Source organism: Halyomorpha halys, unplaced genomic scaffold (genome assembly GCF_000696795.3).
Source record: "Halyomorpha halys isolate HHAL.00 unplaced genomic scaffold, Hhal_1.1 Scaffold621.1, whole genome shotgun sequence".
NCBI lineage: Eukaryota > Metazoa > Arthropoda > Insecta > Hemiptera > Pentatomidae > Halyomorpha > Halyomorpha halys.
The window spans coordinates 484,316-497,561 of record NW_027114912.1 but is presented as its reverse complement, the minus strand read 5'-3'; the positions used below and the strand labels follow the sequence as shown (position 1 = coordinate 497,561).

The following is a 13,246-nucleotide window of genomic DNA, read 5'->3' as shown; positions in this document are numbered from 1 at the left end:
TATTTTGACTAGCATTATGTACATCATTTGTAAAATAGAATTTTAAAAATAATAAGTAATCAGTAAAAATTTAAATTAGAGTAAGTACACTGTAGAGATCTATAGGATTAGGTCAACTCTTCACTCAATAACATATAGCACTATGCAGTGAAAAAGTAATGCTTAGAGGAATGTTATGAATATAAAAAACAGATTTTAATGGTGAAATAACATTAAATAAATAATTAATAACATTAAAATTTAACATCTGAATTTATTAAAGTATGGGTTTTTTTTTTTTTTTTTTCGAAAAATATGACAAATAGTGTGAAAATACTTAGGATTACAGCAAACCAAGAGATTTTTAAAAATAACTTTTAGATTTAAGATTTTTAATATAAAAATTTGTTTAGTTTTTCGACTTATGACCATTACATAATAAATGCAAGATGAAGGAATGATCTGTCTTAAAATTTTTGGCCTAATCTCAAATTTGAAATTTTTAAAAAAAATTAATGTATAATTGTTAATGATAAATTATATTGAAAATAACTAGCAATTAATTTTAACATATTGATTTAAATTATTCTATAATTTTTAGACTGTTGATTGTGCAGTATTTTGTTTATAGAATATTGACTTTATGTAATGGGCAAACTGCCTGAAACGTTAAAATGAAGAATTAAAGAAAGAATTTATTAAAAGGTTATTTCTTTTGAAAAAAGCGTTACTTTAACTAATATACCTTTTGAACTGTGTTGAAGTGAAAACTTGAAAGTTATTTTATTTTTTCATTGTACAAAAATCATTCTTATTTGTACTTTAAAGAGTCGCTTAATTTATAACTGTTTATTACATTAGTTAAAAAATACGACTGCATTTATTGAACTAAAATGTACACTTCATGCAAAAAAGTCATAATCACAGAGTAGAAGGGTTGCAATAACGGTGTACAATCAAACACCTCCTGAATTTAAATAAGTTAGCACAATGGACAAAAGTAAGAAACCCTATTTTAATTTATTTTTGTTTCTCTAATTTAGTTCTAACCGTAATTTTTCTCCTGAAAAACAACCAGAAGAAGGACAAGAAGGACCAGAGTAAAATAATAAATACAGTTTTTCAAAAATTGGTATAAATACTGTTAAGAGATTCTTTACTTTTCATAAAACCACTTGAAGATGAATATTAAGAGTATAACATTTGTATTACCTTATTTTTGTTCATGAAGGTAAATATATAAGGTCTTAGATTACAGAAAGTGTTTTGGAAAATCTATAATATCAAACAGGAAGATATATTTTTAAAAAATCTGGAAATGATAGTTAATTATTATTATTTTCATAATGTTTAAAAGTATTGGGTTTTCTACTAAGTTGCCTGACAATTATAATCTACCACTTATTTTTGCTTCAGTACTTTATAAATTTATTATTTGATTTCTTAGTGGTTAGTAGAATAGTTTATTCTTGATTGTTCTTGCTTAATATTAATCTAAAATTAAAAGAAAAATAAATAAAATGTTGGCGAAGAAATGAATGGTTACATTTAAAAAGTTCTGATGTTTAAAAATAATATTGTTAAAGCATTTGTAGATAGATAACTAGTGTTTTAATTCTTGGTTTTCTCTAATTGAAATAATTAATCTGAATACCCATGCTGACCAGGCTCAATTATTGACTAATGGCCTGCATTCAGTCCTTTAATCTTTGCAACAAAATTTCTCTGTCAATTTGTTACACTTTCCATGTGTATCTATAATCAAATTAAGTTTAATATAAAAATTAAATACTTTTTAAAAATGTTCTCAACATTTAAAATTACTTTGTGACCCTTTTGTAATATTAGATTTGCATAATATAGTAAATTTAATCATTATATAAATTAACCCTTTCTCAGCTTCAGATATCTTGCTGACGAAGTGATGCTTTTTCAGGTTAAGATAAGATATCTCACAACTGGTTTTTCAGCTGTTATTACTTCCAGCTCCAAACAGTATTTTGCACTCTTTTTATTTCCATATACTGAATTTTTGATGAGTTAACAAATACTTTAAGTACTACTTAGTCACATGGGCTGTTGTTATTGATGGTCCTTACCTAATGCTGCTGCTCTAGGTCTTTCAGAAGTTTCCTTTACCATCCATTCTGTCGTAGAATAATGTGGACCTTTCAGTGGAATTATCTTTCTGTCTTTTTCTTCCCTCTGTTTTTATAATTTGCTGTTAATTAAAATACTAAACTTAGTATTTGATCAATGAAGAAATACCCACATCAATGTACATGTGAATAGGTAATTGTACATTAATTCGTAATTTTGTTTATAAAAAAGTATTAAACCTTTCCCTGGTCGGTCAAAAGTTATGCAAAAAAAAGAAAGCAAAAAGAAAAAAAGTAGGAAAAGTGGCTGTTTTACAAATATGTCACAGATATTGTCAAATTCACAGAAATCTTAGTTTTATAAAAAGAAACCACTGGTTTTGTAATTTTTTTTAGCCATTATCGATAGTATTCTTAAGAGTTTTATAATATTGAAATGTTATATATATATATATGTTATTTTACAGAATAATGTGATTCAGGAAGAAAAAAAATCATTTAAAGAATTTAAACAGTGGTGAGAAGTTGTTAGCTAAATAAGGGTTTAGAAATGTGTTTTGTGTGGTAAATTCTTTCTTTAAATTATGAAAACATATATAAAGTGATCTCTTCAGTTGAGCTCCCTTAAGTTCTTTTTTTACTGTTTGGTGTATGGTTGTTTTACCCTTTGAATAATTTTATAATGAAGTGTTTTATATGTGTTTATAATATATTTAGTCCTTGTATTTTTTTTTTTTTTAAACCTGAAGCTGATTCGTAGGTGAAGGCTGATCAACACTCTTTATCTTAGTTTTTTCTACATTAATTGATTGTTATTGTGAAATTGTATTCCTTAATTATTTAAGAGTAGCAGAATTGTTAAAATCTTACTTAGGGAAGAGTTAATTTTTTATGTTTAAATGAAAGAAGGTAAATATTTAATTTTCCATTTTAAGAAACAGATATTGGTTTTTAAAAGATGCTTTTTATAGTTGATTATACATATTTAATTAAATTATTGTTTTTGCAATTCTAAACTGTGGTCAAACAGTAAGTATTTGAGTGTTCTAACAGTAAGTATTAGAATGTATTTTTTGTATTGGTCTTATTTTGAATCTTCCATTGTCTGTTAATATAACTATATGATGGGAAATGTAATTACTCAATTCATATTTTTGATTTTTGTTCTTATTGCTATGATGCATTATGGTTGTATATGTTTTAGAGAACAACTGATGATGATATGGATCAGTCAAGCATTGATGAAAATGCTGAGGATAGTAATAATTTTACAGAAGTAGATCCTAAAAAACTAACTGAGCGAACGCCTGTGGAAAGAGAATGTGGGCTGTCTAAAGAAAAAAGTTTTCAGACAGTGTATCCTTAAAATGTAGATTGTTCTTATTTGACCATCCTGACATTCAAGCATAGATTAAAATACTGCAGAAGGTAGGCTACAGAAAAAAATGGTTTCTGTGTTTGGCAAGTATGGAACTTACGTATCCTGATCATTTTTGAAAAAATTGAAATGTATTTCTATTCCAAATGCTGCATACAACAAACTAATGTTAGAGAAAAATGGATATTGTCCAGGACCCTGCCCTGTTTTCATATTAATCTAGAAGATTTGAAATTGGTTTCTGTTATTTCATATAAATAAAAATTAGTTCCATATCCTGTTATGAATGCTGCATACAACTACGGTTAGAGAAAAATGGATATTATCAAGCACCCTGGCCTGTTTTCAGATTAATCAAGAAGATTTGAAATTTGTTTCTGTTATTTCAAATAAATCAAAATTAGTTCAATATCCTATTACAAATGTTGCATACAACAAACTAAGGTTAGGGAAAAATTAATATTGTCAAGCATCCTGTCCTGTTTTATTATTAATCAAGAACAGTGGTTCCCAACCCATGGATGTCTGCGGACCAATGACCCAAAATTGAACCATTGCCACTCCCAACCATAGGGTTAAGGTTTAAGGTTCCCCATAGCTAACACAAGTATCAGGAAAAGGTAATTAATAAAATATTTCTAACACTTAATTTTTACAAAAATGAGACTCTCCTGCAGCCCACTCCAAGTCACTCGCAGTCCATGTATCGTTTGAGAACCACTGATCTAGAATATATGAAATTGTTTTTCGTTTGAGAACCACTGATCTAGAATATATGAAATTGTTTTCTGTTATTTCATATAAATCAAAATAAGTTTGATGTCAACTTTATGTTGTAAAGAAAGTTTTTAATAATAAAACCTTCATACTTTTCACACCAGGATATGAAATGAGGTGCCTAAAATCTGATGATGTGATAAAAATATATAATTTTTTATAAATGAGGAAGAAGAAAAGTGACAAATAAACTTGTATAGTTAATGATAACCAAAATAAAAAAAAAAAAGTAATAATGAACTTACTAAATTGAAAATGAAAAAAAAGTAATAATGAACTTACTAAATTGAAAATGAAAAAAAAAAAGTAATAATGAACTTACTAAATTGAAAATGAAAAAAAAAAAAAGATAAACAAGAAATATTTATAAGTTTCTGGTGATGGAAAATATAGTTTGAAACGTCACATCTTGGAAGAGGAAATGAAGAAGTATGAAGGCTTAATTATTAGACGTTTCTTTTAGAATATAAAATTGATATTGAATTAAATCAATCAACAAAAAGGATATAACTTTTATAATTAGTTCCTGTTAATAAAAAAAATTCTTGTTTTCTCATCATTAATTATGTAGTTATATTTAATTAGCTAATTTAAGTTTATTCAGCTTCTACAGAATTATTTTAGACCCTTATATTTTACCATCCAGATCCTAAATATTTGCTTTCCTATAACTTTTAAGAGTTACAAAAAATATCATATTCAATGCAGAATTTGCTGAATTAAATGAAATACTTGATTATCATTTATTGATTAAATAAATGCCCCTCAATGTAGACAATTCAGTGTAATAAGCTAGAAATATTTATGGGATGGATCCTTTGAATTTTTAATTTGAAGAAAAACAATTACAACAACTTTCTGATTGTATTTCATAAAATATTTTTCCACGTAAGGAAGGAGTTAATTTTTAGAAAAAAAGGAAAGGATAATCATATCCAACTTATTTAAAGGACGAACTAACATCTAAAGATGATAATTGAAACATTTCATCTTTAAAATTTTATCATTTTCTGATACTTAACTTAAGTTGAAAATATCTGGATGAACACAGACCTTAAACCACTTTTCTATTTCTTCTAGGTCTTCTCTTTTCTTATTTCGGTTTTGACAGAACACTATATTTATTCTTTCTGTTTATAATTTATTTAATATTAGCTGTTATCTTCTAAATCAACTTTGATGCAATGTCTACTCATCAAATACTGTCCTTGCTTTCCTGATGCCTCTTCAGTTTCCTTATTGTTCTAACCATCTGTTACATTTATTCTCAATACTTGCTCATTATGATGAATTCTTGCAGTTTTAATTTAGAAGTTATCATATTTCTGTGGTTTTAGAAACCTGACTAGTGCTCTCCATTCTTTCTTCTTTTTCCATACCTTTCTACTCGCTTATCCACCATGATCAGGTTAGTTGTATTTTCAGTTTTGTAGGTCTATGTATCATTGAAAGTGTGAAGGCTTGAATCTTGAAGACTTGAATCCTCACACCATCTACCTTCTCCATCCTTTTATTTGCCTATCAAGTAATTCATCATCTAGATTCCTTATGATGTTCATCCTCTCCTATATGTACTTCGTCCTCAGCTTCCCTCTGTGTAATCTATTTAATCAAATCTTTGAGTTTTAACATACCATTTAACCTAAATGTATGTATCATTCCTGATCCAGTTTTGAGAAAAATTCTTATTGCATTTTCTCTCCCTTAATTTGATAATAATTGAACAATGATTTATCTCCTGTATTAAGTCTTCAATCTTGAAAGTAGTGAAGAAAATAAACAACAAAATGGCTTGAATGCCCCAAGTTTGATCAAACTCAAATTTCCTTGATCAAATCTGAAATAAATTGACCTTAGGTTGAACAGAGGCAGTGTCAGAAAAATAAAACCTTTACATCTATTCAGGCAAATAAAGTACTTGCTGGATTTCTGACACTTAGTTGGATCTGCATGTTTTAGAATCAGCAAAGAACTTTCTTTTTTTTTTTTTTTTTTTATTACCTGCTTGTTTCGTCTCTGTACTTTGTTGATCTTATCCAAATATCATACAATAGTCATAATCCGTCCTAAAAACATAACTTTTTGATAGATAGATCCTCATCCGTGAAAACATTTTGGCCTTATCTCTAAATTCTGGATTGAAATTAAATCTGCTGCTGTTCTTATATGGACTACATGGTGGACAAGTTTTTTACCCCTAACCTTCTAGTTCATATAGACATATTTGTTTTGTGGAAATGTTTTTCATGATTAATTTGTTTGTGTTTGGTTTGTGGTGTTTTTGTTTTGGATGTTTTTAAAACTCTAATAATGTTATGGGTACAAATAATGATATTCTGAAAGGAAAGGTTACAAAGTTGCTCAGAAAATCCTCTTGAAGCTCCTCTGCGTTTAATATATAACATTGACTTTAAATTGGGCCGTTCACAATTCTATACCTATAACATTTAGCATGTTAAAACTTTCTACAATTAACACAATACCATGAATACCCCTAATATTCTTCAATTCAAGTCCTCAGTCCTCTCCCTACCTACAAAATATTGTCTTTTTTACATTTGGGTCTCATCCCACTGAATTGTTGCATTCAAATATTGCTTTCTATCCTGATCCATCCTCTCAAGTTCTCTTCCTTTTGATTTCCAGCAAACTTATTTGCCACATACATTCAAAACCCCCTTTTTCCATTACCTGCTCATAATTCTGAATAACACTCTCTTACGAGAGTGTTATTCAGAATAGATAACTAATCTTCTTGTTATATATTTAGTTTTACTTTTATTTATGTCTGATGATATTGATTGTTCTTAAATGGCTAAGTTTTTATTTCATTGAAAAATTTATTTTTTTATACATTTCAATACTTATTGTTTTTTAATTATTTTTTTATTTTATTCTATATGATTACTTTTATACTTATTCAAATTTGTTTTTCCTACCTAATGTATGCGTATGTATTTTTTTCTGTATATTAATGTTCATAGGAGATATTGTCCTAATAAAGTTTTTTTATGTTTTTCCTACTGTTCTATTCTATTCTAATATTCTATCGAGAATATCATACAAGACTCCTATTATTTCATTCAATATCTAACCCTCTCCCATTTTTTTGATGTACGTTATTCAATCCTTAGTCATTTATTTGTCTAATAGATTTTATTTAATTTAACTGTTAACTATCTTATCTAGCTCATACTCATAGGAAAATACTGATATTGTTTTATATATTCATAGAGTTTGTTATTGATTGAATAAGGTAATCAAATTAATCACTAATCACTTCTTATATATTATACTATTTAATTGCATATAGTCTCCTTTCTTATTAATTTTGGCTTTGGATTATGGATTACTTGATGCTTTCGAATATTTTTTTTTTATCTTCCATATGTTATTACACAAGTCCATTTGTTCTGTATTTTTAAGGGGGAGAGGAGGGGGTGTTAAGTTTATTATTACTATTTTGATATTCCTTATTTGTTATTTTAATATCTAATTATTTAAATATAATTAAAAATCTTTATTTACAATTATCCTTTCTCCATTTAAAAACGTTTTTTAAACAATAATTTTGTTATTAAATATAGGTTGGAGAAAAAACCTGATAGTTAACCTTGGATGGTGACTATGTCCTGTTTGTATACCGTTGGTCAAGCAACAGTTCTCCTTTATCAAGTACTGAACCCTAACCCTTCATGGTTTATAGTGTTACTGTTTTCTCTGTGGTACAGAGTTTGGTTTATTCATGACTGTCCCTTTGGGACTAAATCTGTTATATACTTCCTACTGTTCTATCGCTAATATTGCTCATTTTAATGTTGAATTGACATCTGTCAAACCATGGGCCTCATCCTTAAAATGTCAAAGAAAGAAAAAGGCAGCTATGCTAATCAAGATTCAAAGGGTGGCCATCAATGTAGGCTACTTTGCAGCAGATTTTGGTCTTTTTTTTTATATTCTGCGTTTTCGACCCACCTACAGGAGTTAGAAAGCCTGAAATTTCCAATTAAGCCTCCTTAGAGTATAAAAGAAAGAAAAATTGCAAGTTTGCAGTGTGTTGATATTGATATATTTAATTCTTATTTTTTCAAAAAGAAGATTCTTGGATAATTTGGTTTATGGGTTATGTTTATGTTTAGTTTATGGGTATGCAGTTTATGGGTATGCAGGGAAACTTTTAAGTTTATGGGTATGCAGGGATACTTTGCTGTACCTTCTAAAAGTATTATTATTTTTATAGTATTAATTATTAATACCTAGGAATCAATAGCTGGAACAATTTAGTCTTCATCATTGAAAAAAAAGAACCTCTAAAAACGTTACATAAAATTTTATTTTTGTTCGAAAATTCTTTGTAATAGACCGATGTTATTTTTTTTCCTAGCTTGATATACATTTTCTCTTGAAATAAAAATTGAGTAAAATAATGAAAAATCTTTAAAAAAAAATAAATTTTTATTCAATATGAATCTAAACCAAAATTAATTTTTTTATGATTATATTTTTTCTATTGATTTGAAATCAGTATTATATAAAAAAATACTGAAAATTAAAAATAATCAAGTAATGTACTAAAACATCAGGAGACTTTAGATCACAGGTTTACTGACACAAAGTATCCCTAATTTCTGGTGCAAAGTTATCCACAAACACCAATGGAGAGGTATACTTCTCCTCTTTCCCTATCAGCCCTTTTGGGTCTTTCACTACCACTGGTGTGCCACATTCAGCAACTTGTTATCCTTTAAGGAGCAAAGTAACCAACTTCTATAGTATCGCCTGCTTGCTCTGTAGGACTGGGCCACCTTGCAACCTTACATTCATACACAGACATTTAATTAATTTATTTCTTAATTATTAATGTAAGATTTTTGTTATTTTTTAAACTAATTTTTCATCCCGCTTTAATGATGTTTTTATGTAAAATAATCAGTTATTTATTAGATCATAACCTAAATAAACCTATTTATGTTTTGCAGCGTGGTGTACCAGCTAACTTTAGATGGAAATGGAGAGATAGTTATTGAGGTATGTCTGTTTTAATTATTTCAATGCAAGTTTCTTTATCTACTATCACTATTCAATTGTTATTTTGTTGTTGGACTTATGTTAAATTTGTGCCTAATGATGTGCTAACATAAAATTATTATGAAAGAAACCAAAATTATAAAACAAATATATTTTGTATGATTGACAATGGAAATGGGAAACAGAATTGAAGATTCAGTGACTTAATCAACCAATCAAGCTTGGGAAAAAACTGAAGGACTAGATATTGTCTACCATTTACTGGTATAATTGGTATAGTATTTAGGGATAACCCAGAAACTATGTACCCATGAGAAACATTAGTCATGAAATTATGGAGAAAAATTCTAGGTTCCAATTAAACAGTACAAGGCTACTGACTGCTGAGTAAACAAGAGACTGGACAAGTGTCTAACATGATATATAACATGAAGAAACTTCTGCTGAAATTAACAGAAGGCAGCAAACTAAACAGATCTTGAGAGTACATCAAAGTGTAAAGAACATGAACCTAGATCATCAAAGTTAGAAAGGACCTGAAGTAAACAGAAACGATAGACTCAGATATACAAAATAAACACGCACAAAGTACTAAAATGAAAAGTTAGCAGATTGTTGAAGAAATTGAGGACAGGAGAAATTTGGTCAGATGAAATGAAGAAAATGCTAATGAGAAGATAAAAGAAGTGTGGTCCCTGGAAAAATTTCATGTTAAGTTTATACTTTGCACATTCTATCTTCTGGGTGACTCATATGTGTTTAATAATAGTCATTACAGTTGGATGCCTTGGCTTGGCACTCCTCCCCATCCTGGAAATATAGAAACTTAATTTCTTTCTTTAAGTAGATGGTGCCTGTGTATCAATCTCAATCTAGTATTAATAATTCGGATAGTCTTGCTTCTTTAGAATTTATCTTCCAAACCCCTGCAATATGCATGAGTATATTGGTTAGTAACTATTGAGATGTCATTTTGAAATTCCAATATTTTACCAGTGACCCAAATAAACTTATGGTACTGACCCGTATTAAAATTGAAACAAACCCTAACCTCTGATCAGCTAGAATTTTTCTACTTTTTGGTGACATTTGATATTGTTCTAGGTCCACCTTATTGGATTTTCGAAAAGGCCCGATTGTTTTTAAAACTTAACCTGTAGCTAAGGTTAGGGATCATTTGCAACCTGAAACATATTTTTATTTTGAACAAGATTTTGAACAGGAGAAATCAAATTTGAAAAAGAATTATCAAATCCCATTCATAGATTTATTTTTTTATATGTTTGATTAATTGAAACATATTTTTTATTTCAGTTTAATTTGTGCTGAACATACCTAAAAATGAAGATAATTGAGCAGTATTTTGGTGGTGTGGTGAAAATGCTCAGTGTTTCGTATGATAATAATATTTTCATAAATTTATTTGTATAAAATATTTATAAATTTATGTAAGTAAGTTAATTTAGTTGTATTTTTTTTTAGACTGAAATGGGGAAGTTAATTAAATTTTTAATAACTATAAATTTTTACTTAGTGTAATATTAAGAGATCTCTTTATCAGTGATTTTTTTTTCTGATAGTGATGTTTAAATACTGCATTAGGTTGTTTTTCATGTTTATAATAATTTTTTCTTTACTTATATTTACTCCATAAAATTGGATCCCTTGTAAAGTTTTTTTTTTTTTATGGGAAAAATAAACCTTTTTTATATGAAAGAATGAGTGAGTAAATTCTATCTTTATTAGATATGGAGTCGTGCAAATGTCTAATAGAGTTGTTCTTATAAATTTAACTTCCCTGTTTATTCAGTATAATGTGAAAAGTCATGTGTCAGATTTCATTCTGGGAAAATACTTTATATAGGTACTCTCAGGTATTTAAAGTGTGTTTCTCTTTCCCTATATTAATGTTATATTTTATTTTTTAAAAATATATATTGTTTTTATTTTATAGATCTCAAAAAATTGTTATTATGTTCAATGCCACATGATAAAATTTTAATATGATTTTGTATTAACAAGAACACATAAACCATTAAAAAAAATTAATGGCTAATAGCCTTTATAAAATTGTGATCTGTAATTTCTAGTCAGAATTTTCACAGTTATTAATAAAGAATTTTGCGAACTTTTATATTATCTTCACTTTTAATCTTTTCTTTTGGTAAACAGAAAGAAACTTAAAAGATTAATTTTACATTTCCGTTTATCTATTGTTAATCTGTGTTGAGCAATCTAGTTTAGTTTTATATATTTAATACAAATATAAGAATAATTTGTTTTTAAATAAATCATCATTTAATATTGAGAAGTTTTGTAACAGCTTATATTAGTAAAAATATTACAAGTTTGAACAAGAACTATTCAGCACATATATTGTAACAAAGGACTGATTTTTAGTTTTCTTAGTGCCATGTAAAGTTTATTATGAGATTTTATATTTAGGAATTAAAAGACTGTAATATTTTCTCTTTGTGTTTAGGAAAACATAAGTGAAGAATTAGAATTTTATCTAGAAAACATGTTAAAAAAAATATTTGTTTTATTTTGATTGTTAAATTGTTTCATTAAGATGCTGAGTTAATTTGTTTTTTATTAATGAATATTTTTCGATTTATTGTGGGAAGTGAATAGGAGATGTTCAGATGTGTAATTATAAAATAAAAAAATAAAAAATGAATGAATATGTTTTTTGTGTCTGTCCTAATGGATATGAAATTAAAGGTTTAGTTGTGTTATTTTTAAGAAACAGGTATTACAAGATGTTAAGTTTATTTATGAAAACCGTTTCAATTTCTGTTGAAAAAAAATTAATAATTAAATTATGTTAATCAAGGGAATTGTACATCCCAAATTAGGTAATCAGGTTGTAATCAAAATCAAATAACAAGAAATCTAGATCTCATTCTAATAGAGCATACCTGGGATATGATAGATAGACGTGTGAGAAACTGTCAGCTTCCCATTAGGACTCTCCATGAACTCAAAGTAGACCTAAGGGAAGAGTGGGATAACATACCGTAAGAAACTAAACAATTTAATGTCTTGATGACTAAATGAAGTTATAAGATCTAGAGGAGGAGTAACTGAATAATGTTAGTGAACTCCTTTAAGATTTAACTTGTAATTTTCATTTTTATGTAAAATCCAAAATTTTATCATCTTTTTCTTTATTCATTACTTGCTTTTTTACTTTATTTTAATTATGCTTTTATTCTTGGCTTGTGATTATCCAAAACTGAAATATTCCTTTCAACTTTTCAAAATTACTTTTTTCATGAAAATTCAAGATGATACAATGATTTGACTGGTATTTTAGTTTCTCCAGCTCTATAATTTATTTATTATAACGTCAGGACAGAATTTCTAATATAATAATTGTGTAATCATCGAATACAACTCACAACTGATACAAAGATATAAAAATAATGCTGTATAATGTAACAATAATATAAAAAGAGTTACTATTTTGAAAATGCTGAGTTTGACAACTCCGTTTTGTAACAGTTTTGATTCTACTTGAAAGTTATTGGTCTGTTTTCCCAGATTTGTTCCTAAGTGGCTTCAGTTTTCTACTTTGGGTACGATCAGCAAATAAACAAAAAAATTATTTATTTGTTCCGATGTTTCGACCTGAATTTCAGGTCTTCATCAGGGTTAAAAAACAAAAAGGAATAACAACTATCGTTCAGAGAAACAAAAATTAAAATAAATAAATAAACCAACAGATTTGGAAATATACATAACAATGAATTGAAAATAAAATAGTTGATTAATAACAAAGGAAGTAAATAGTAGTAGATTGATAACAATGAAAGATGAAATGTAATATTAGTGGTAAGAAGATATGTATAAGATAAGATATGTAGTAAAGTAGTGTCTAAAAAACTGAAAAACAATTTGAATCAACAAAATGAACGAACTGTATGAAAGAAAAATGAAATATATGATACAATGGGTAAGTAATTTATATATGAATAACAAT

General features: G+C 27.4%; 1 protein-coding gene across 3 annotated transcripts in view; it reads left to right on the top strand.

Annotated features, from left to right (window-relative positions):
* The window catches only part of LOC106684805 (SWI/SNF-related matrix-associated actin-dependent regulator of chromatin subfamily E member 1), a 50,303-nt gene extending 38,378 nt beyond the window's left edge, over window positions 1-11,925 (top strand). For all 3 annotated transcript variants that reach the window (XM_014427087.3, XM_014427086.3, XM_014427085.3), the window contains 3 exons: window positions 3,283-3,506; window positions 9,213-9,261; window positions 10,576-11,925. In XM_014427087.3, coding sequence (XP_014282573.1) covers window positions 3,283-3,444 — 162 coding nt within the window. In that variant the 3' untranslated portion in view covers window positions 3,445-3,506; window positions 9,213-9,261; window positions 10,576-11,925. The remainder of the gene's footprint in view (window positions 1-3,282; window positions 3,507-9,212; window positions 9,262-10,575) is intronic.
* Window positions 11,926-13,246: the final 1,321 nt, after the last annotated feature.